The sequence below is a fragment of the Schistocerca nitens genome, chromosome 10 (assembly GCF_023898315.1).
Source record: "Schistocerca nitens isolate TAMUIC-IGC-003100 chromosome 10, iqSchNite1.1, whole genome shotgun sequence".
Lineage (NCBI taxonomy): Eukaryota > Metazoa > Arthropoda > Insecta > Orthoptera > Acrididae > Schistocerca > Schistocerca nitens.
The window spans coordinates 23,467,996-23,494,017 of record NC_064623.1 but is presented as its reverse complement, the minus strand read 5'-3'; the positions used below and the strand labels follow the sequence as shown (position 1 = coordinate 23,494,017).

General features: G+C 44.4%; 1 protein-coding gene across 1 annotated transcript in view; it reads right to left on the bottom strand.

Annotated features, from left to right (window-relative positions):
• Positions 1–211: 211 nt before the first annotated feature.
• Positions 212–26,022, bottom strand: part of LOC126209816 (mucin-3A-like) — a 43,550-nt gene continuing 17,739 nt past the window's right edge. The window contains exons 2-4 of the mRNA XM_049938949.1: positions 20,197–21,423; positions 16,152–16,584; positions 212–222 (exon numbers count right to left, since the gene is read on the bottom strand). Of these exons, the coding sequence (XP_049794906.1) occupies positions 212–222; positions 16,152–16,584; positions 20,197–21,423 (1,671 nt within the window). The remainder of the gene's footprint in view (positions 223–16,151; positions 16,585–20,196; positions 21,424–26,022) is intronic.

The following is a 26,022-nucleotide window of genomic DNA, read 5'->3' as shown; positions in this document are numbered from 1 at the left end:
GTGTTACATTTTTAGATATGTAACACAACACCTCCCAACCCCCCTTCCCCCCTTAGGGAAAATCTATATGCGCTGTCCCCAGCGAATAGAAAATTTTATACAAGCTTTTCTCATGTTTTATTAACAGTAACCATTCACATTTCTTTGTCAGTAATACTCGAAAAACGTGCATAAATGTTCTACAGTTCTCCACAGCAATAATACACATAAATCAATCTTTTCCTGTAAGAGAACACATTTACATTTCGCGTTTATATCATTGTTACATTCTGGTATCTGAAATAAACTTCCATTTCACTTTACAACATAGGACATTACATATTATTCCTACAGTTTCCTGGCAGCATAGGTATACATATTTATTTTACAATTAGCTTTACAATCAGTTGCACGTCGTACATAGATGTACATTTCACACATGAAAGAGATTTTTGATGTTTGTTGGTTGTGATTTTCGATGTGTATGTGTGGTTAATTGACTAGTATGTTTTTATTCACAACGATAGATGGTTTCGTTTTATTATAACATTTTGGTTGTTTTCGCTAGTATGTATTTCACCGCCTACGTTACGCGAGATTCTCGCGCATTACACTAGTGCCCTCTGTCGTTAGACGTTCCATAGCGCAAGCTTTATGTGTTTGACACTAGGACACAGGTAAATTGGTTCTATATTTTCTATTTTACATAAATGTTTTTAAATGGCCTGATACGTTTTATTTATTATGACAGAAAGTTTGAATTAACACAACTTTTAATAATTATTGATGCGCTTATGTATGTATGTATAGAATGTATGTATAGAAATCCTTGGGTAACAGAAGAAATATTGAATTTAATTGATGAAAGGAGAAAATATAAAAATGCAGTAAATGAAGCAGGCAAAAAGGAATACAAACGTCTCAAAAATGAGATCGAGAGGAAGTGCAAAATGGCTAAGCAGGGATGGCTAGAGGACAAATGTAAGGATGTAGAGGCTTATCTCACTAGGGGTAAGATAGATACTGCCTACAGGAAAATTAAAGAGAGCTTTGGAGAAAAGAGAACCACTTGTATGAATATCAAGAGCTCAGATGGCAACCCAGTTCTAAGCAAAGAAGGGAAGGCAGAAAGGTGGAAGGAGTATATAGAGGGTTTATACAAGGGTGATGTACTTGAGGACAATATTATGGAAATGGAAGAGGATGTAGATGAAGACGAAATGGGAGATCAGATACTGCGTGAAGAGTTTGACAGAGCACTGAAAGACCTGAGTCGAAACAAGGCCCCGGGAGTAGACAACATTCCATTAGAACTACTGATGGCCTCGGGAGAGCCAGTCATGACAAAACTCTACCATCTGGTGAGCACGATGTATGAGACAGGCAAAATACCCTCAGACTTGAAGAAGAATATAATAATTCCAATCCCAAAGAAAGCAGGTGTTGACAGATGTGAAAATTACCGTACTATCAGTTTAATAAGTCACAGCTGCAAAATACTAACGCGAATTCTTTACAGACGAATGGAAAAACTGGTAGAAGCCGACCTTGGGGAAGATCAGTTTGGATTCCGTAGAAATGTTGGAACACGTGAGGCAATACTGACCTTACGACTTATCTTGGAAGAAAGATTAAGAAAAGGCAAACCTACGTTTCTAGCATTTGTAGACTTAGAGAAAGCTTTTGACAATGTTGACTGGAATACTCTCTTTCAAATTCTGAAGGTGGCAGGGGTAAAATACAGGGAGCGAAAGGCTATTTACAATTTGTACAGAAACCAGATGGCAGTTATAAGAGTCGAGGGGCATGAAAGGGAAGCAGTGGTTGGGAAAGGAGTGAGACAGGGTTGTAGCCTCTCCCCGATGTTATTCAATCTGTATATTGAGCAAGCACTAAAGGAAACAAAAGAAAAATTCGGAGTACGTATTAAAATTCATGGAGAAGAAGTAAAAACTTTGAGGTTCGCCGATGACATTGTAATTCTGTCAGAGACAGCAAAGGACTTGGAAGAGCAGTTGAACGGAATGGACAGTGTCTTGAAAGGAGGATATAAGATGAACATCAACAAAAGCAAAACGAGGATAATGGAATGTAGTCGAATTAAGTCGGGTGATGCTGAGGGAATTAGATTAGGAAATGAGACACTTAAGGTAGTAAAGGAGTTTTGCTATTTAAGGACTAAAATAACCGATGATGGTCGAAGTAGAGAGGATATAAAATGTAGACTGGCAATGGCAAGGAAAGCGTTTCTGAAGAAGAGAAATTTGTTAACATCGAGTATAGATTTAGGTGTCAGGAAGTCGTTTCTGAAAGTATTTGTATGGAGTGTAGCCATGTATGGAAGTGAGACATGGACGATAACTAGTTTGGATAAGAAGAGAATAGAAGCTTTCGAAATGTGGTGCTACAGAAGAATGCTGAAGATAAGGTGGGTAGATCACGTAACTAATGAGGAGGTATTGAATAGGATTGGGGAGAAGAGAAGTTTGTGGCACAACTTGACTAGAGGAAGGGATCGGTTGGTAGGACATATTTTGAGGCATCAAGGGATCACAAATTTAGCATTGGAGGGCAGCGTGCTGGGTAAAAATCGTAAAGGGAGACCGAGAGATGAATACACTAAGCAGATTCAGAAGGATGTAGGTTGCAGTAGGTACTGGGAGATGAAGAAGCTTGCACAGGATAGAGTAGCATGGAGAGCTGCATCAAACCAGTCTCAGGACTGAAGACCACAACAACAACAACAACATGTATGTATTCATGGATTTTAATATGAGCGAGTGTCTGGCACATCCCACAAGTGCCCTCTCTCGGCGAAACCGTCTGCCCTAGTGCTTTCACACTCTTGTCTCGATAGTTCATAGGCGAAGTAATGGTGCTAAACTGTTCGCTTTGACCCTGTGCCCATAGTCATGTTGTACAAATGGAGAAGATGTCTCAATTATTGACGACGCCTTTGGCACAATTGTTTTATTAATCTCCATTACATGATGTAATTTCAGTAAGTAACTAAAGATTTTGTGCCTGTACTACTTTGGTAATTTCACTGTTACTTAAGCTTTTGTTTCTCATTTCCGATGCTAAGGTTTTGCTAATGAAAGTGTCTTCCTGTTCAGGATTTTTTACTTCTGATGAAGGTATATTTATATGTACCGAAACCTTGGTCAAGAAATTTTAATAAATCTTTATCCTGCAACTGTTTTTGGCTGCCATCCTTTATCGTAAAGAGAAAACACTTTATACTACACTCCTGGAAATGGAAAAAAGAACACATTGACACCGGTGTGTCAGACCCACCATACTTGCTCCGGACACTGCGAGAGGGCTGTACAAGCAATGATCACACGCACGGCACAGCGGACACACCAGGAACCGCGGTGTTGGCCGTCGAATGGCGCTAGCTGCGCAGCATTTGTGCACCGCCGCCGTCAGTGTCAGCCAGTTTGCCGTGGCATACGGAGCTCCATCGCAGTCTTTAACACTGGTAGCATGCCGCGACAGCGTGGACGTGAACCGTATGTGCAGTTGACGGACTTTGAGCGAGGGCGTATAGTGGGCATGCGGGAGGCCGGGTGGACGTACCGCCGAATTGCTCAACACGTGGGGCGTGAGGTCTCCACAGTACATCGATGTTGTCGCCAGTGGTCGGCGGAAGGTGCACGTGCCCGTCGACCTGGGACCGGACCGCAGCGACGCACGGATGCACGCCAAGACCGTAGGATCCTACGCAGTGCCGTAGGGGACCGCACCGCCACTTCCCAGCAAATTAGGGACACTGTTGCTCCTGGGGTATCGGCGAGGACCATTCGCAACCGTCTCCATGAAGCTGGGCTACGGTCCCGCACACCGTTAGGCCGTCTTCCGCTCACGCCCCAACATCGTGCAGCCCGCCTCCAGTGGTGTCGCGACAGGCGTGAATGGAGGGACGAATGGAGACGTGTCGTCTTCAGCGATGAGAGTCGCTTCTGCCTTGGTGCCAATGATGGTCGTATGCGTGTTTGGCGCCGTGCAGGTGAGCGCCACAATCAGGACTGCATACGACCGAGGCACACAGGGCCAACACCCGGCGTCATGGTGTGGGGAGCGATCTCCTACACTGGCCGTACACCACTGGTGATCGTCGAGGGGACACTGAATAGTGCACGGTACATCCAAACCGTCATCGAACCCATCGTTCTACCATTCCTAGACCGGCAAGGGAACTTGCTGTTCCAACAGGACAATGCACGTCCGCATGTATCCCGTGCCACCCAACGTGCTCTAGAAGGTGTAAGTCAACTACCCTGGCCAGCAAGATCTCCGGATCTGTCCCCCATTGAGCATGTTTGGGACTGGATGAAGCGTCGTCTCACGCGGTCTGCACGTCCAGCACGAACGCTGGTCCAACTGAGGCGCCAGGTGGAAATGGCATGGCAAGCCGTTCCACAGGACTACATCCAGCATCTCTACGATCGTCTCCATGGGAGAATAGCAGCCTGCATTGCTGCGAAAGGTGGATATACACTGTACTAGTGCCGACATTGTGCATGCTCTGTTGCCTGTGTCTATGTGCCTGTGGTTCTGTCAGTGTGATCATGTGATGTATCTGACCCCAGGAATGTGTCAATAAAGTTTCCCCTTCTTGGGACAATGAATTCACGGTGTTCTTATTTAAATTTCCAGGAGTGTAGTTTCCACTGTTTCTTCCAGTTGTACCATTCTTCAGCGATGTCCGTTTTTGAATTAACAAGTTGATAAAAAAAAAAAACACCTGTGATTTTAGTGTGCATATGTGTAACAGGCAATAGAGAACCACCAAAAGTGATGGACTGCAGCGCCAAACAAACTGGTGTAGGCATGCGTATTCAAACACAGAGGGATACGGCACGACGGTCGGCAACGCCCATATAAGACAACAAAAATCTGGCGCAGTAGTTAGGTCGGTTACTGCCGCAACAGTGGCAGGATATCAAGATGTGAGTGAGTTTGAACGTAGTGTTACAGTCGGCGCACGAGCGATGCGCCACAGCATCTCGGAGGTAGCGGTGAAATGCGGATTTCCCCCCACGTCCTTTTCACGAGTGTGCCAAGAGTATCAGGAATCCTGCAAAACACCAAATCTCCGCTGACATCGCTGCGGCCGGAAAAAGATCCTGCAAGAACGGGACCAACGACGACTGAAGAGAATCGTTCAACGTGACAGAAAAATGCATCCCTTAAGGGGCTCCGGAAAGGCTCAAAATCATGAAAAGTTCAATTTTTACTTTTTTGCGTTTCCTGAATCTGCAGACTATTACCTTTTAATAGATATATAATTTATTCAATTCCGAAGACTACAACTATTTTTAAATTTTTTTTGAAATGTGTTCTACACGGGCGTGACCCACTGTGGCGCTGTCAAATGGTGTCATTATTAACGTCCGTGTTCATCAGGTACATTTTAGTGATGTGAGATAAAGTATGTGTTGTGGCTAACCTGTGATGGTTCAATATATATTGCTGGTGTGATTGTCGATTGTTTCACGTTTATTTACTCTGTCGTTATCTCGAAAATATTCGTAATTGATTCTGTTTCTTGAGTCTCTGTTTTGTTGAAGTATAATAATGAGTAAAAGTAAAGTTATTAGAAATCCTCTGAAGGCTTTTTAGAAAAGGAGAAATGTTGGAAAGCCAAAGGTATGTGTTATTACTGTAAACATACTTCTTCAACCGATGAAAATCCCCAACATAGCTTGTGTCCATAAGAAGAAGACAGTTGGTGTAAATATAACAAAGGATTGCTAACTGGTGAAGTGTACACTCATAAGCATAGCCTGCCTCATGCAATAATGGAGGTGATAAAACCTATTTTCAGAGACTTAGCAGCACCTGAACTGTTGAAAAAGTGTATTCACGGAAAAACTCAAAACCCCAATGAAAGTGTAAATTGTGTTATATGGTCGAGAATCCCCAAGACTGTATTTGTTGGAATAGAAACACTTCACTTTGGTGTGTATGATGCTGTTGCGACTTTCAATGATGGCAACATTGTAAGGTGCAAGGTATTTAGAAATATGGGAATGAAGATAGGTTCTAACATGGTACGAGCGATGCTTGCTTTAGACAAGGAACGCCTTCGGGCTGCAGACAGGGATGTAAAGAGTCTAGAAATACAAGCAAGAGTAAACAGGAGGAGGAACAAGAGGAAGCTGGAGGAGGAGTTGGCAGAGGATGAAGATAATCCATCCTATGGACCTGGAATGCACTAAAAAGTTAATCCAATCTTTGTCGCTCGATTCCCAAAACTTTTATTTTCTCATACTAATTACATGTTTTCTAAGGATCTTCCAAACATATTTGTTTCAAACTTTCAGTAAATGTTACACAGTACCTTCTGCATAATTTAACACAGCCGTTTTCCAAAAAACTGTATATTTTTGAATATATAAATAAAAAATTGCAAAAAAAATGTTGTGAATTTCATTACAATTGAAAAAAAAATCATCTTTAATAACTGAACTAAAATTTTGTAAAATCCCTGTGTTAAGTTGTAGCCCATATTCCAATAAATAATCTGTAAAAAGTTCAACTTCCTACCTCAAACACTTTGTGAGGAAAGATGTAAGCCGGCCGAAGTGGCCGCGCGGTTCTGGCGCTGCAGTCTGGAACCGCGAGACCGCTACGGTCGCAGGTTCGAATCCTGCCTCGGGCATGGATGTGTGTGATGTCCTTAGGTTAGTTAGGTTTAACTAGTTCTAAGTTCTAGGGGACTAATGACCGCCCGCATCTCGTGGTCGTGCGGTAGCGTTCTCGCTTCCCACTCCCGGGTTCCCGGGTTCGATTCCCGGCGGGGTCAGGGATTTTCTCTGCCTCGTGATGGCTGGATGTTGTGTGCTGTCCTTAGGTTAGTTAGGTTTAAGTAGTTCTAAGTTCTAGGGGACTTATGACCACAGCAGTTGAGTCCCATAGTGCTCAGAGCCATTTGAACCATTTTTTGACTAATGACCTCAGCAGATGAGTCCCATAGTGCTCAGAGCCATTTGAACCATTTTTTTTGAAAGATGTAATTTATAAGCTTTATTTTAACATTGCAAGTATAGGGCATGCTGCAGATTTCAATACTCGGCCATCAACAAGTGTCAGTGTACCAATCATTGAACGAAACATCATCGATATGGGCCTTTGGCAGCCGAAGATCTACTCGTGTACCCTCGATGACTGGACGACACAAAGCTTTACACCTCGCCTGGGCCCGTCAACACCGACATTGAACTGTTGATGACTGGGAACATGTTGCCTGGTCTGAAGAGTTTGCTTCAAATTTCATCGAGTGGATGGACGTGTAAGCGTGGAGACAACCTCATGGATCCACGTACCCTGCATGCCAACAGGGTATTATTCAAGCTGTTGGAGGCTCTGTAATGATGTGGACCGTGTGCAGTCGGAGTGACATGGGACCTCCGATGCGACTCTAAAAGGTGACACATACGTAAACTTCCAGCCTGACAACCTGCATCCATTGATGACTATTGTGCGTCCCGACAGACTTGGGCAATTGCAGCAGGACAGCGAGACAATCCACACGTCCAGAATTGCTACAGAGTGGCTCCAGGAACACTATTCTGAGTTTAAACACTTGGGCAGGCCACCAAACACCTTAGACACGAACATTACGGAGCATATCTGGGATGCCTTGTAATGTGCTGATCAGAAGAGACCGCCACCCCTTTTTACTCTTACGGGTTAATGGACAGCCCTGCAAACTTCATGGTGTCCATTCCCTCCAGCACTACCTCACACTTCAGTCGAGTCGATGCCACGTTGTGTTGCGGCAGTTGCGCGTGCTCTCGGGGGCTCTACACGATATTACGCAGCTGTGCCAGTTTCTTTGGCTCTTCAGTGTACCTCCACTTGATATCGTGTCAAGCTTTCATAAATACGCACCATGTCAAACAATGACAGATGTAAACCAATATTTTAAAGCTAGACTGAAATTAATTAAAAAGAGAACACGGAAACTCGATGGAATTCAAATAGAAGTAACTTATAGTTATGCAGATATTACGGTAACATAAAAAGTTTAAAAACCAATACCCAGATAGAAAAACCTAAAGCATAAATTAAGTGGTCCATATACGAATAAAACAGGTTAGAGCTCTACACAAAAACTAAATAAAATGACGCGTGAACTATCTTTGAAGTGGGATTTCCTCTCTCCCCTTTTCAATTCATCGCGACCACCAGAGAAAATATTCGCATCCAGGGCAGAGTATAATCTTATCTTTAAAACACACGATAAAACGCTAGACAGCTTCAATAAAAAATTTGGACTCCAAGAACAAAATACAAGAATCAAAAGCAATAAAAAAGATAAAATAAAATTGTGGTCAGTGTACAAAACCGAAACTAGAATGGAAGAGAACCTCGCAGTTCACATCTCGGTCAGGTGTCCTTCATTCTTACATAGTAGGCCCGTAGTACACCGTCAAATGTCTTCGACAAAACTGGTGCAAAATCTAGTACCACGCTTTTTAAAAGCTATAAATGTATACCAATACACAGTCAATGTTTTTATAAAAGTCTTCTGTAGACTATATTTGACAAAATGTACAGTGTAATATAGTCCTTGGTGTGCTTTTTTTCGCCAGTATTCCAGCAGAGGGCGTAGTCGAGAGGCGTTGTTTTCCACGGCTCGAGAAAACGCTGCGGGCACTATTTGCGAGTAAACATCGCAGGAGCGTAGAGGTATGTGACTATAAGTAGTCTGTATAACAAGTTGTGTGTATGCAAACAGTTTTGTTCATTGCTCAGTCTGTCCGGTTGATTCATGACGCGCGAAAATTTAAAGTTCTTGCATTACAGTAGGGAAACGGCTGTATGGCGAGTTACGCATTAGTAGCACGTCACGCCCTGTTCCTGTATTTCGTGCCTGACGCACTGAGCGGTTTGTGTGTGTACAGAACGTAGTTTCATTATTTGTGCTTACCATTTCCTTGCATGGAGGATGTAAACTGCACGCTGTCTGTGCTTTGTGCGACTTACCGTATGCTCAGCATATTTAATTTTATATAGTGGTAGTTGTGAGCTACTGAATTTCCTTAGTAGTCGTCCCTTTTACATCGTCTACTTTTAATGCACTGTTGTGTACGAAATGCCTTGTTGAATGCATTAGCTAAGCCTCTTGCTATCTTACGTTATATATTCCTCTACACGCAAGCATTATGCTTAGAGATCTTAGTGTGTGTGGTTTTTTTCTGAAAGTCATTGTATTCTCCTTTTTATGCATTTCGGTTTAGCAGCTGATTTTTAAAGCCATTTGCCCTTGGCACTAGATTTAGGATTAATTTGTTCACGCTGTTTTGAGTTCGGTGAAAGGCAGCTTTAAAAGTCTGTCATACTGGTAGGTTGAGTACTTTCATGCCGTACGAGATGCAAGGAACTCTCGCTTATGCTATCTGAACACGTAGATTATCTGTGTATTTTGAACACGTCATCCGTTATATTGCAAAAATTACTGCGTGTACTCTCTTGCGTTCCTCGCAATTTATTTACTGTATATGTACACAGTATTCATTAAGACTCGTCGGGGACTTGGCAAATATGAGGTATGTTTACTGAATATACGTTAGTTTTTCATGATGAAAAGTGCGTTTAAATATGCTGCAAACGTAAAGAAATTGGGTTTTAAATGGTGTTGAGCAAAAGTCGCGCAATATTCTTTTAAAGAGTAAATCACCATTTGACTGTGCATTACTATATTTTCTGTACTACCTTTTATGCCATTATCAAGTACAAGGCTAAAAGTTGTTAGAACATTGTCATATGTTAAGGCAGCCAAAGCAAGAAAACAAGACTAACACAGGTCTTAAAGATATAACTTCGCCAGTTACATCTAAAATTCATGTTATTCTTGTTCACCTGCTTTGGACTGTGCTGACAGACACGACATAATGGTAGTGTAATAACTTTTAGCATTGTACTTCATAATGGCAGAAAAGGTAGTGCAGAAGACATAGTAAAAATTGCAGTTTACTCTTTTTTTTCGGCTTTCACACTCGTTAGCTTTGACGGATCTCAAATTATCCTTGTAACCAACCTAGACATCGGACCACCCTACACGTATTATCACAATTAATTCAAGAGCAGTTGGAGAAGAGTTAAATTATTACGCTCGCATTTATTATTTTTGGAATGTTTGACAGCTTCATATCGTTAGAGTTTAACTGTGAGGTTTGTTTTAGTGTGTTCATTGAATTTAGATGCGAGGTGCTCGATGCCTTGCTCCTCTTAAAGTAGTGTGGTGGATTCATCCATATCTTTTATGGTATTGTTCTACCTATGCTATACGAGTAACTAGCGAAGAATATTTTTTCCGACCTCTATGATAATTTTATTGAAAAACCGTGAAGTACAGTTTTACATCCCTAGAACAGCTCTTTATAAAATTTACCATGGCATTTAAAACTGAGACGTAAATTCAAGCAATTACCAAAATTTCATGTTTCTCAAAGACTGAGCTGAGCTGTTAATTTAGATTTTGCTTTATAACATCCTGTGCTATAATGGCTGTTACTATACAGATTTACAATGCCCCACGCGAAATTAGCATCAGCAGGTACAGTGACGTGTTTTCCCTCACTTGAAAGTTGAGCGCTGCTATTTAATGCGTATTCTGAAACGTCTACGCTTGTTTAAACTCATAAGACTTCGTTCAAGATTGTTAGGTGCTTCGTACACATTCCCAATTTTTGGGCAGTTTTGAGTTCTTCCTGTGAGTACCCGAAGATACACATTTATGAAGCGACGTCTTTCCGTTTCAGTAAATAAAATTTGTATTCCGTTCAGTTTCTTGCAAGTTCGTCAGAAATGTTTCGACCGGGTACTCATTCATGGAGTCTGCGCACGGCTGGCGCATTGCTGTTAAACTGCAGTTGATTTCGTATATACTTTGAGGCCACTAGCTCAATCTCGGCCTAACAGCATGCGAACTGTTATGACGAAATGCCACTCAAAATGATCTTTGAGTGAAATCCAAGGTCAAACGAAATTTCGACCCACGTTTTGCAAAATTAACTTCGTCACTTAATGTAATGATTTGTTAGTTGAAATACTTTTTTTACATTGTGTGGGGACGTTGTTCTTTATACAAATTTGGGAAGCACATGATTTTCTAGCTAAGATTACTCGAAACTACGCGGCAAAATTATTTTTAGTCATCGATACCAGTGATAAGAAGATACCTGATCAGAAGGAGCGTGAATAATGGAATGAAATTGCTTGATTTTCTCCAGGGCGGCTAAGTACTAGATACGAATATCCACTCATTAAGAACATTGTAATGATTTCTTATAGTACAAGGTCTGGATAAGCAACTATATATTCAGTTTTCTTTAATAGCAGTCAAACGATTCTTTAAACAATCGAACTCCCATGAATGAATGAAACCGCATCAAACTTGTGATTACTTTATAAATGAGAATGCATAAAATATTAGCCATTATGCATATAAGTATAGAAAAAAATTGAAATTATGTGCAAAGTTTGTTTGAAATCGCTGATTTTTCTCAAACACCGAATATTGTCTGGATAATTCGCGTTCATTTTCAAGAAAGGCTATTTTAGATTAGAATAGTACTTGTTCCATAGATCGTGAATACGACACTTCGTAATGATGTGGAACGTGTCATGTTAATAAAAGGTTTCTATAAAAGATATTACGTTACACAAAGTATTACATAACACTTAATATTTTTAATTTTTTTTGTGGGGGATTGGGGAAATTACCCACTTATTATATAAAAAATTCGGAAATACGGAAGCGTCCCATCCCGCCCGTCTGCTTTGACTCATGACGTCACAAATATGGCGGAAACGACCATAAACCACGATTCCAATATGGCGCATAGAAAGTCGTTACGTACACATTAAGGACGAAAATACATCGAAAAACACACACACACACACACACACACACACACACACACACACACACACACACACACACACACACACACACACACACACACACACGTTCCACAAAAAGCCTAATGACACTAACGGGACAAACGCGGGAAATAGGTTTTTTTTTTGTTTGGGGACAAACTAAATATAAACAAATTTAGACACCCGCCCCCATACAAATCCACGCAAAACGACGAAAAAAACTGACCTCACAAAACTCCCCAAATACCACTAAACACAATATCATCTGGAATCGGGCACTTCCCTTGACCTATATAGCTCAACAGCAGCTCCCGATCCCATAAATTGGGATCGAACACTTCCCTTGACCTGCTATCCTTACATCTTCACATACAGCCGTCCCTGGTCCGAGACGCCGGAACTTTAAGTAAGCCTCATTTCTTCACGACATACTGAACACAACACGACTTCATCCAAAAATTCGAATAGTTGAAATTTTATTAGACAACGCACTGTCCCCCATCATACTCGACAACCGAAAATTGCTGACCCTGTCAGTCATATCCATACCTACCAAAGACATAAAAAAAGCGAATTTACCAAAATTCGCACACGACGCCACACGCAAACTAAACCAAAAACATCACCTAACACACCACTAGAGAGCACCACCGATCGCATGAAAACGACACCTACAAACACGCCACTCTCACAAACTAAAGTCCGCGCCGTCGTGACGTCACACACAACAGCGTTACGTCACGGGTCAAAACCGACGGGTGGAATCGGACGCCTTGGTCGACCCAAAAAATTCATCTAATGAGTAGGAGCTGCCATTAAGCAATTCTTTTAATTTCCTTTTAAATGCTATATGGCTATCTGTCAGGCTTTTGATGCAGTGAGGTAAGTGGCAGCGTAATTTACCCCCTTCTGAGCCAAAGTTACATTTAACCTTGAGTAGTGAAGATCCTTTCTCCTAGTGTTGTAACCAGGTACACTGCTATAACTTTTGAATTCGTTCGGATTGTTAATAACTAATTTCATAAGTGAATATATATATATATATATATATATATATATATATATATATATATATATATATATATATATTGTGAGGCTACAGTGAAGATCGCTAGCTCTTTAAATAAGTGTCTGCAGGATGATCTTGGATGAGCTCCAGCATCTCGATAACGCCATATATCCGGAGCTGTGTGTCGCACAATGGCATAATTTTGCCTGGGTGGTGGTGGTGGTGGTGGTGGTGGTGGTGGTGGTGGTGGTGGTGGGTGGTGGTGGTGGTGTCTTCAGTCCGAAGACTAGTTCGATGCAGCTCTCAATGCTACTCTATCCTGTGCGAGCCTCATCTCAGAGTAATTATCGCAACCTACGTCTTCTGAATCTGCATATATTATTCATCTCTTCGTCTCCCTCTACGGTTTTTGCCCTCCACACTTCCCTCCAATACTAAATTGGTAGTTCCTTGATGTCTCAGAATGTGTCCTATTAACCGATTCCTTTTTTTCTTATCAAGTTGTCACAAATTTGCCTCCACAATCTGTTCAGTATCTCATCAGTTACATGATCGGTCCATCTAATCTTAAACAGTCTTCTGTAGCACCACTTTTCGAAAGCTTCTGTTCTGTTTATCCAAAGTATTTATCGTCCATGTTTCACTTCCATACAGGGCTACACACCAGACAAATGTTTTCAGAAAAGACTTCCTGACTCTTAAACCTGTACTTGCTGTCAACAAATTCTCTTCTTCAGAAATGCTTTCCTTGCCACTGCCAATCTAGATTTTATATCCTCTCTACTTTGGCCATCATCAATTATTTTTTTGCCCAAATAGCAAAACATACCTACTACTTTGTGTCTCGTTTCCTAATCTAATTCTCTCAGCATCACCTGATACAATTCGACTAAATTCCATTATCTATGTTCTGGTTTTGTTGTTTCTTTTATTCTCATTTCAAGATACTGTCCATTCCGTTAAACTGCTCATCCAAGTCCTTTGCTGTCTAACAGAATTAAAATACAACTTTAATCCCAACACACAATTTTTCTTTGGTTTCCTTTATTTCTTGTCCACTGTACAGTTAACATCGGCAATGTCCCCCTGCGGGTCCAGGGGTTAGAATAGGCCCGAGGTACTCCTGCCTGTCGTAAGAAGCGACTAAAAGGAGTCGCACATGTTTCGGCCTTTGTGTGATAGTCCCCTGTAGGGTCTGACCTCCACTCTTCAAAATTTTCCCGAAGAGCGAGCCAATTGGGGAAGGGCACCTTACATGGTGCATTGTGTCCATCATGCATTGAGATCTTTAGCCCACTTTCTCGTCGTCGCATTGCAGTCCTGCTCATTCTCAATCTCTTGGCTGAGGACACCTTCCTGGGTGCGTTTTCCACCATGCACTACAAAGTGTCGCTTTCTGCGCCGACGATAACCATGGACCTCTTAGCACCTCATACCCAGCACTGTAGCCAGTCCATTGTGGTGGGGCCGCCATGTACCCTGTTGGTTGTAGCCCCCTGACAACACAGGGATCGCTCTGCTGATGCCTGCGCCGCTAACTCCCCATGTATGCCATGGAGTAGATGGCCATCTGCTGGGTCATGGGGACTCACAGCAATGTCCACCCTGCCAGGTGGCCCTTGCTAAGATTGGGTAGCGCTCTTGGGGAGGGCCCCAGGTCAGAGTGGGTGGCATCAGTGCAGATGACACGCCATGAAGTGTAGCACGTCATCTCCTGATGGTGGTCCACCGCAAGCAGTCTCTAAGCGAGCAATGTCTAACTTCAATGCTATAAAATAACCAAAATCGTCTCCCCCCCCCCCCCCCATGGCCACACAATGGGAGGAATGCCAGGCTAAGGATGGCATTGAGGCTTATTTTCCCCGGTCCCTTATATATATATATGAGAGTTGATGGGGAGTCTTTCATGTCCATGAAGCCTCAGTTTTTTGTCGAGCATCTGGAGGACAAGTTTGGGGAGGTGGACGGCTTGTCCAAAATGTGCTCTGAGTCAGTCTTGATAACAGCATCCTCTGCCCAGTCACAGGCATTACTCACTTGTGACAAGTGGGGGAATGTTTCTGTTACAATCACGCCCTGTAACGCCTTAAATATGTTCCAGGGTGTTATACTACAGGGACCTTCTTTGGCATTCTGACGACGAGCTGTGCGCCAGTTTAGAGTGGCGAGGTGTTCATTTCATCCGGCACGTCCATCAGGGTCTGAGCGATCATCAGGTTGCCACTGGTTCCTACATATTGGCCTTAGAGGGTGATACATTGCCTGGCCATATGTCTTCCCACTGTACTTCCAGTGTCACATGTCGAGATTGTGGACGTCCATCACATCCAAATACTCCATGTGCCCCAATTCCTATCTGTGTCAACTGCAGAGAGCATCATTCACCTTCCTCGCCAGACTGCAGGATTTTACAGAAAGAGCGGAAAATCATAGAATATAAGACCCTGGACCGACTGACACACAGTGAGGCTAAGAGGAAATATGAACGACTCCATCCTGTGCGAATGACTTCCTCTTATGCTGCCGCTACAACAGTGATAGCCCCATCAGTTCACTGAATTCCAGTCGGCTTCCCGAGCCTAAGACTACACCTGCCCACTTGACCATGGGGGAACTACTCTTCCTGTTGCTCCTGCGCCACCTACTTCGGGAGGAGCCACCTCTCCCCCCGACCCATCGGTGACGTCCACCCCTTCTTCTAAGCTGAAGAAGCGTCCAACGTCTTTGGTTCCTCTCGCTCGGAAGGGGTCCCTTGGGTCCCTTCCCAGGTTTCCACCAGTGGGATGGGTGACGCCCACCAGTAGCGTAAGTGTCCACAGGCAGACAGTTGGTCGTAGGGCTTCACGATCCTCCTCTGTCCCAGAGACTGAATCAGTGAAGCCCTCCCAGCCTGTGAAACCCAAGGAGCAGTGAGTAAAGACCAAGAAGAAGAAGACCTTATAGACCAAGGATCTTGTGATGGCACCCATCCAACCTCTACCTAAAAGCTCCTTGTCTGGGGATAGGGTGGAGATTCTGGCATCCTCTGAGGACCTAGATCTCGCCAGACCCTTAAACACCAGGGAAGCTGATCGCACAGGTAGTTGGTGGCAGCAGGTGATCCAGTGGCATAATCTTCGTCCTCAGTCCCTTAACGCCTTTTTCAGCTGTGGAAAATTTGATCCTCCAGTGGAATTGCAGAGGTTTTTTTCACAACCTTGCTGAGCTCCGACAACTTCTCAACCTTCACCCTTTCTTCTGCATTGCTCTCCAGGGAACTTGCTCTCCAGGGAACTTGCTCTCCAGGGAACTTGCTCTCCAGGGAACTTGCTCTCCAGGGAACTTGCTCTCCAGGGAACTTGCTCTCCAGGGAACTTGCTCTCCAGGGAACTTGCTCTCCAGGGAACTTGCTCTCCAGGGAACTTGCTCTCCAGGGAACTTGCTCTCCAGGGAACTTGCTCTCCAGGGAACTTGCTCTCCAGGGAACTTGCTCTCCAGGGAACTTGCTCTCCAGGGAACTTGCTCTCCAGGGAACTTGCTCTCCAGGGAACTTGCTCTCCAGGGAACTTGCTCTCCAGGGAACTTGCTCTCCAGGGAACTTGCTCTCCAGGGAACTTGCTCTCCAGGGAACTTGCTCTCCAGGGAACTTGCTCTCCAGGGAACTTGCTCTCCAGGGAACTTGCTCTCCAGGGAACTTGCTCTCCAGGGAACTTGCTCTCCAGTGACGCCAACCCCCACCCTCTGTGGCTATAGGGGTTATTATAAGAATCCGGCAGCTTATGAGAGGCTCTATCTTCCATGGGATGGTGATCTCCTGCAGTATGTATTGGCTGCGCTGATAACCCAATTGCTGCCACCTTTTCCGCTGTTGGGCGACTTTAACGCCCATAACCCTTACTGCGACAAATTGGTGGCAACAGGCCGAGGCACTGTCGTTGAGCAAGTGTTGACACAGCTCGACCTTTCTCTTTTAAATGATGGTGCCTCCACACATTTCAGTGCGGTGCATGGAATGTACTCAGCCATCGACCTTTTCGTTTGCAGCCCTGGCCTTCTACCATTTGTCGAATGGAGTGCGCATGAAGACTTGGGCCTTAGTGACCAATTTCCAGTCTTTGTCACTGCCTCAGCCTCACTCACATGGACGCCTCCCCAGATGGGCCTTGAATAAGGCTGACTGGGACTCCTTCACCTTCGTTGCCACTCTTGTGGCTCTTTCTCATGGCGCCATTGATGTGGTGGTTCACATTGTCGCCACCAGCAACATTTCTGCCACGGAACCTGCTATTATCTGTTCTTCCAGCTCCCCTCGGCGCAGTACTGTGCCTTGGCGGTCACCAGAAATCACTGAGGCGATTAGAGATTGCAGGCAGAAACCAATGTCATAAGCGGCATCCATCATTGGAACACCTCATCACCTTTAAACGGCTCTGTGCCTGAACCCACTGCCTCATTCGCCGATGCAAGTAGGAGTGCTGGTAAAGGTATATCTCAACCATTGGCCTCTGTGCATCACAGGTCTAGGCCAGAATTAGGCGCCGCTATCACACCTCCGTCAGTGTACCTGTGCTTTCACTGAATGAAGCAGTCTTTACTGACTCCAACACAATTGCAAACCACTTAGAGGAGCAGTTTGCTCAGTTCCGTTTCTGCGACGTACCTGCTGGCCTTCCACTCTCTGAAAGAGGGGGTTGGAATGTCAGGGTCTTTCATTTCAAATGCCCAACACTGAACCGTACAATGCTTGCCCTGATACAGCTCCCAGGCCAGATTGCACCCAATATCAGATGCTCAAACATGTCTCCTCGGACTGCCAGCGACACCTCAACCTTTTCGACCATATCTGGGTTGAGGGTGAGTTCCCCCCTCAATGCGGGAAAGCATTATCACCCCAGTGTTGAAGCCTGGCAAGAATCCCCTGGAGGTGGACAGATACTGCCCTATTAGCCTGACCTCAATTATGTGCAAGTTGCTTTACTGAATGGTGAACTGGAGGTTGAGTTGGCTAGTTGAGTCTCAGGGCCTTCTGGCTCTGTCCATAAGGGCTGCTCTGCCACCGATAATCTGTTCTGCCTGGAGTCTGCGAACTGCATGTCATTTGCCTGCTATCAGCATCTGGTTGCCGTCTTTCTTGACATGCAGAAGGCATATGATGACATGGCGACGTCACATCCTCACCACACTTCATGAGTGGGGTCTTAGGAGCCCGCTCCCGTTTTTTATTCAAACTTTTCTGTCGCTTCGTTCCTCCCGCATACAAGTTGGTTCCTCCCATAGTTCCTCCAGAGGCCAGGAGGTTGGGGTCCTGCAGGGCCCTGTCTTGAGCGCCTGCCTCTTTTAGTTGCTATCAACGGGCTAGCTGCAGCTGTGGGAATGTCCACATCGGCTTCTTTGTGTGCTGATTATTTTCGCCTGTTCTATAGCTCCACTGGCATTGCAGTTGACGAACAGCGACTACAGAGCGCTATCCGCAGGGTGCAGTCTTGGGCCATCATGCATGGCTTCCAGTTCTTGGCTTCAAAGACCTGCATCTTACAGTTCTGCCAGTGTCGCACTGTTCACCCTGAGCCACGGCTTCATCTTGACTGCGAACCTCTTGCCGTGGTGCAGAAGCATCGTTTTCTGAGCTTGCTTTTTGATGCATGCTTGGCACCCTCATATTCGACAGCTTAAACAAATGTGCTGGCGGCATCTTAACCCTCTTCATTTCTTGAGTCACGTGTGCAGGGGTGCCGATTGGTCTACCCTTCTATGTATCAGGCGTCGATTCAGTCCCATTTCGATACTGGGAGCCTGACTTACGGTTCGGCATCACCTTCCGCGTTGCGGTTGCTTGTCCCCATACTTCACTGCGGGATCTGACTTGCAAGTGGAGCTTTCTGCACAAGCCCTGCAAACAGCCTACTTGTGGGGGCTGGAGTCCCTCCATTGCTGATCCGGCGCCAACGACTACTGGCTGCTTCCTCTTTTCTAGTCTTCGTCTGTCTTTCTTGTTCTGTGTCACCCCCTGTCATCTCTGTTGCTGGGTTTTGTTCTTTGTGGGTGTTTCATGATCGTGGAGAAACCAGTAACTCTACAAAATGCCTTTGAGTTAAACAGCTGGGTTTTCTAATGTTTACCCGCCCTCGATTTTCTTTACAAAATAACTAATCAGACGACGTGTTAACTTATGTCCTTAATTATCAGCGTTTACAAGCCCAACCAAAATACGAAACGCCAATGAATAATAAGTGCTGCTAAAGATAACGAGCAACTCTGAGCACAGCTACGAAATGCGCTGACTCCGTTTTGGACACCTATGCACAAAAAGGATCAAGATAAATTTCCTCTGACATACATAGTCATTTTGAGAATGTAAGATGCTTGAGGTTACGTCTTGTAAGTTGGCTATTTTTTGTTGTTATTGGTTGTAATAATATTTGTAAAGGAAAATGATATATTTGAAGAATTGTGGTCAGAGAAAGTTGTTAGGCAACAGCGCCTGTCTCTGTGATGACAACACAGTGGAGTCATAGCTGACAGCCAGTAGTGGATAGCTGCGGTATGCAGCAGGTGGGGATTCGTTGAGTGTACAGTGTATCGCATAGACGCACTTTCGGAACTGTGTGTGTCACAGATTTATTGTGAGGAGGAATGACTTGGAACAATGATTGGAGAGCAAACGGACATAAAGGTTTTACAATGAAGAACAAGGTATTACTTCATGAGGTAAAAAGGTTATTTTTATTTTTATAGAGTTGTTTTGTTGGTCCATTTGGTCTTCGTCACAGTAGTTACTTCTTTTTAAGAAAAAAAAAAGAAGAAAAATAACTCGACTGTGAGGAGATGAAGTGGACCAACAATACAACCCTACAAAAATAAAAATATACCATTCGTTCCTTTTAATGTGTGTCAGGGCGCTGATGACCTCAATGTTGAGCGCCCATAAACCCCAACACACACATAAAAATATACTTTTTACCTCATCAAGTAATACGTTGTTCTTCATTTCAAAACTTTTTTCTGTACGCTATCCAACAATGGTTCAGAGTCGTCATTCCTCATCGTAATAAATCTGCAACTCACATAGTTCCAAAAGTGCGTCTATGCATTACACTCTACACTCAGCGAACCCCTGCATGCTGCATACCGCAGCTATCCACTACTGGCTGTCAAACATTCCACGACTCCACTGAGCTGCCTTTACAGACACATGCTGTTGCCGAACAACCGTTTCTCTGACCAAAATTCTTCTAATATATGATTTTCTTTTTCAAATATTAACACATCCAATAACATCATCGAAAAATAGCCATCTTAGAACGTCTACTGCTAAAGCTGTGCCATACTGTCTGGCCGCACAGGCGACTACTATGATTGGACGTGTACGGCGTCAGGCGACTACTATGATTGGACGTGTACGGCGTCAGGCGACTACTATGGTTGGACGTGTACGGCGTCAGGCGACTACTATGGTTGGACGTGTACGGCGTCAGGCGACTACTATGGTTGGACGTGTACGGCGTCAGGCGACTACTATGGTTGGACGTGTACGGCGTCAGGCGACTACTATGGTTGGACGTGTACGGCGTCAGGCGACTACTATGACTGGACGTGTACGGCGTCAGGCGACTACTATGACTGGACGTGTACGGCGTCAGGCGACTACTATGACTGGACGTGTACGGCGTCAGGCGACTACTATGACTGGACGTGTACGGCGTCAGGCGACTACTATGACTGGACGTGTACGGCGTCAGGCGACTACTATGACTGGACGTGTACGGCGTCAGGCGACTACTATGACTGGACGTGTACGGCGTCAGGCGACTACTATGACTGGACGTGTACGGCGTCAGGCGACTACTATGACTGGACGTGTACGGCGTCAGGCGACTACTATGACTGGACGTGTACGGCGTCAGGCGACTACTATGACTGGACGTGTACGGCGTCAGGCGACTACTATGACTGGACGTGTACGGCGTCAGGCGACTACTATGACTGGACGTGTACGGCGTCGGGCGACTACTATGACTGGACGTGTACGGCGTCGGGCGACTACTATGACTGGACGTGTACGGCGTCGGGCGACTACTATGACTGGACGTGTACGGCGTCGGGCGACTACTATGACTGGACGTGTACGGCGTCGGGCGACTACTATGACTGGACGTGTACGGCGTCGGGCGACTACTATGACTGGACGTGTACGGCGTCAGGCGACTACTATGACTGGACGTGTACGGCGTCAGGCGACTACTATGACTGGACGTGTACGGCGTCAGGCGACTACTATGACTGGACGTGTACGGCGTCAGGCGACTACTATGACTGGACGTGTACGGCGTCAGGCGACTACTATGACTGGACGTGTACGGCGTCAGGCGACTACTATGACTGGACGTGTACGGCGTCAGGCGACTACTATGACTGGACGTGTACGGCGTCAGGCGACTACTATGACTGGACGTGTACGGCGTCAGGCGACTACTATGACTGGACGTGTACGGCGTCAGGCGCACTTCACAAGTTTCTGGCAGCTCCCCTCGCGACTCCGTAAGTTGAATATTCCTCTAGCCGAACATTATGCTCATCCGTGGTTCTAATTATGATGTGGTGCTGTGACTGTTATGGGAAACGCAGACATATTTTTCAGCAACGAGCACATAAATTTGTTTTAAGGGACACCATTAATTTACTCAGTGCTACTATTCTCGCCCCCCATGCTGCCTGAAACGCACACACACACATTCTACACAGCCGCCTGCTTCGTAAGTAGTGGACTGAAATTGTTTATTATAATGTCGATCACATTTCAAGATCAATTAATCAATATTGGCGATCAGTAACAGCTACAGTTGGCCTGTTACACCCTTCTCAAGATGTTAACTATCGCGACCTTGCAAATCTGAGGCCGCACTAGACTACCGTCGCCACCCATCTCTGACGAAACAAATACTTCTTAATGCAACTTCTAGAGAACACTACGGCATGCTGTGAGCAGAACATACACTCCAGCTCACTACAGCTCGTGCTATTAACAACTGGTAACCGTGACCTTACACTTGTGACCACAGTCGGCTGTAGCGATCACCAGCTCCTCCATAAGCAACAATGGAGCGTTTCTCGCACGTGCTTTGACCAGTCACATTCCAGGAAACATGACACTACAATGTAACGGCTTCCTTCTGACAGCCAACCAGAAGCACAGCTGGTGTCTCCGAGTGAACTGTCACCTTTATTTTGCAGCTGGAATGCAACAATGACGGAACACACCATACACAGTAAAGATTGTACTTAGTATGTTTCGAGCAGTCTGCTAAACTGCTCTTGAATTGATTGAATGACACATCAATACCTACATGAGCTTCACAAGCGTGCTTAGTGTTTACTGTTCGAAAGTGATGATAATACTGTTTTTTTATTGTCATGTGCCGACTGTAGGGACTCGTGAGTGTCAGAGACTTGTAAAACGAAATTATCGTTATGTATATCAAAGCGGAAGAAATTTATCTGTTCCTGCTTCTAACAAGCAATGACATCGTAAAAGACCAAATTAGGTTTTACCTCGTTTAGTGCAGTTGCTGACATGTTATGACTATTCACCAAATGTTACACCTTGAATACCTAGCAGCATCTCTTTTAACAGTTGATGTTTGGACTGGAACAGTGTTTTCGGACAAACACAGTATCTCATGACAGACTACCATAAGCTGTTTGCAAAGAGGCTGCTTCGTCCACGTCGACATTTTGCTGAATACATGCTATGTAGGGGATTTTACAGGGAAGAAAAAATGGTCTATACTTCATTTATAAGCCTTTTACCTATCGTAGGATAAACTCATCTAAATAAGACCTCAAATCTATTGTGGTGTCCAATATGGTAGATTCATATTCAATGTCACATTTTAATGCACAACAGCTATCATGTCTGGTTACCGATTCTTCTACCTACTGCAATTCACGTCATGCAGCCTCCATCATATTCATCAGTAATTTTCGTGTATTCTCTGCCAATATGGGTCCCTGCTGCTTCTTTGGTGCAAAACTTTACGGAAACTACAGCATAAAGTTCAAGATTTCCTCTTACACATATAAGGTTTCGTTATTACACAATTTTTCAGAACGGGGATAGTCACTGCCATACACTGTATGCTGTTCTGATTTCACTGCAGGCGTTGTCGTATTTCTTCTAAATATAGCTTATGTTTACATTAAATTTTCACAATGGCTCCACTCATACCTTTGCTTTCACGATATTTCGGGTTCAGAACACATTCTCATAATGGGTTTAGTCACTCTTACTCAGACTGTAGGTATCTGCAGATTTCACAAAGTAATGGAATAGATCAGCAGAAGGTGTTCCGCGACATCACCTGCAATAACGATAGCAATTATGAGATACTATTCAACATTAACATGTATCATTAGTTGATATTATATAACTGCAGTACTTATAGGCTGGTGATTACGTAAGGCACATATTTATATGTATAATGCCGGGAGAGCCAGTCCTGACAAAACTCTGCCATCTGGTGAGCAAGATGTATGAGACTGGCAAAATACCCACAGACTTCAAGAAGAATATAATAATTCCAATCCCAAAGAAAAGCAGGTGTTGACAGATGTGAAAATTACCGGACTATTAGTTTAATAAGCCACAGCTGCAAAATACTAACGCGAATTCTTCACAGACGAATGGAAAAATTGGTACAAGCCGACCTCGGGGAAGATCAGTTTGGATTCCGTAGAAATGTTAACACGTGAGGCAATACTGACCTTACGACTTAGCTTAGAAGAAAGATTAAGGAAAGGCAAACCTACGTTTCTAGCATTTGTAGACTTAGAGAAAGCTTTTGACAATGTTGACTGGAATACTCTTTCAAATTCTAAAGGTGGCAGGGGTAAAATACAGGGAGCGAAAGGCTATTTACAATTTGTACAGAAACCAGATGGCAGTTAGAGTTGAGGGTCATGAAAGGGAAGCAGTGGTTGGGAAGGTAGTGAGACAGGGTTGTAGCTTATCCCCAATGTTATTCAATCTGTATATTGAGCAAGCAGTAAAGGAAACAAAAGAAAAATTCGGAGTAGGTATTAAAATCCATGGAGAAGAAATAAAAACTTTGAGGTTCGCCGATGACATTGTAATTCTGTCAGACAGCAAAGGACTTGGAAGAGCAGTTGAACGGAATGGACAGTGTCTTGAAAGGAGGATATAAGATGAACATCAACAAAAGCAAAACGAGGATAATGGAATGTAGTCGAATTAAGTCGGGTGATGCTGAGGGAATTAGATTAGGAAATGAGACACTTAAAGTAGTAAAGGAGTTTTGCTATCTGGGGAGCAAAATAACTGATGATGGTCGAAGTAGAGAGGATATAAAATGTAGACTGGCAATGGCAAGGAAAGCGTTTCTGAAGAAGAGGAATTTGTTAACATCGAGCATAGATTCAAGTGTCAGGAAGTAGTTTCTGAAAGTATTTGTATGGAGTGTAGCCATGTATGGAAGTGAAACATGGACAATAAGTAGTTTGGACAAGAAGAGAATAGAAGCTTTCGTAATGTGGTGCTACAGAAGAATTTTGAAGATTAGGTCGGTAGATCACGTAACTAATGAGGTTTTGAATAGGATTGGGGAGAAGAGAAGTTTGTGGCACAACTTGACTAGAAGAAGGAATCGATTGGTAGGACATGTCCTGAGGCATCAAGGGATCACAAATTTAGCATTGGAGGGCAGCGTGGAGGGTGAAAATCGTAGAGGGAGACCGAGAGATGAATACACTAAGCAGATTCAGAAGGATGTAGGCTGCAGTAGGTACTGGGAGATGAAGGAGCTTGCACAGGATGGATTAGCATGGTGAGCTGAATCAATCCAGTCTCAGGACTGAAAACAACAACAACAACAATGCCGGAAAAATATTAGTACACCTGAAAAGAAATCGATTTGATCAAACGACGGCATATGCCACCTCGGGCGTAGTAGATGTACTGATAATGGTTTCAGCGTCGTCCGCCAACAGATAGTGTTGTGGCATAGCTAACAGGGCGCCATCTGTGTCTACCCTTTGACAGGGAATGCTCTCAGCCAGAAGGCTTAGTTAGAAGCAAGCAGGCAACCATGCCACAGACATGTGTTCGTGCTTCCTACAGCCAACTGAAGGGGTTCGAAAGAGGTCAGATTGCGACTTCTGAGTAGTGCTATAGTCCTTTCGGAGAATTGCCATACTAGTTTGACGTACTGCATCGGTTGTTCAACGATGCTGGTGTAACTGGGCTTCCTCATTTGATGCTAGTCAATTGTCAGGATGAGCATTACTGCAAGGGGCATTTGATTCTAAAGCATTATGTCAGGGTGACAAACACTAAATAAGTTACTTTTTCTCTCTTAACATGTGGGTAGGGCGGGTTCTTCCTTGGCTCGGGTATGAGGTAGAATGAAACAGCATTTTTAGATAAGATAAATTTTATTGAAAGTGTTGTGCAATGGTTTCCTTACTGGATTGTTATGGCTGGGAGAGCGGCAGCTGTGTCGTTTGCGAAGCCTTCTGCTGCGTGAGCGGCGGCGCCTGATTACGCCTGGCGGTGTGTATCTCGTGTCGCTGTTTCGCCCAGTTGACTGGAGACGCGCATTGTGCTGTGGTCCGTATAATTATTGAGAACGAAGTCGTGAATCGGATTGTGATACCTCGGATGTGGCTTTCGTCTTTCTCTTCCCTATGGGCAGCGTGTGTCAGTGTTGTGTGTCGGCCAGCGGAGTGGCGCGGTGGGGGAAGGCTAGTGTCCCGGACTCGAACGACGGACTCTAGCTTGCCAGTCTTCGGCGGTCAGATCTTCATCACCAGCTCACAGGTAACTGCTGATGTGAGGCTGTCTCCTTCCCGTCCTCACGAGTCACCCGGGTACGTAAAAATCAGTCCTCAAATAGCTTCTAACTTCTGTCTTCTGGCACCGAGGTTGCTGCTCGCTATTCCATTACAGCGGCGGACTCGGTGCTTCTGTGTACAATGTAGTCTCTTCCTGCATGACGTTCTTCAGCACCGGAACTGAACTGAAAGCTACTGTCGGGACCACTGCGTCTCGCGTATTCATTCACTTCAGTTCACTGGAGGTGAACGACTTCACGGTCATTGCCTCTTCTGTCACGTTGAAAAGCATCTCGAAGAATCTTCTT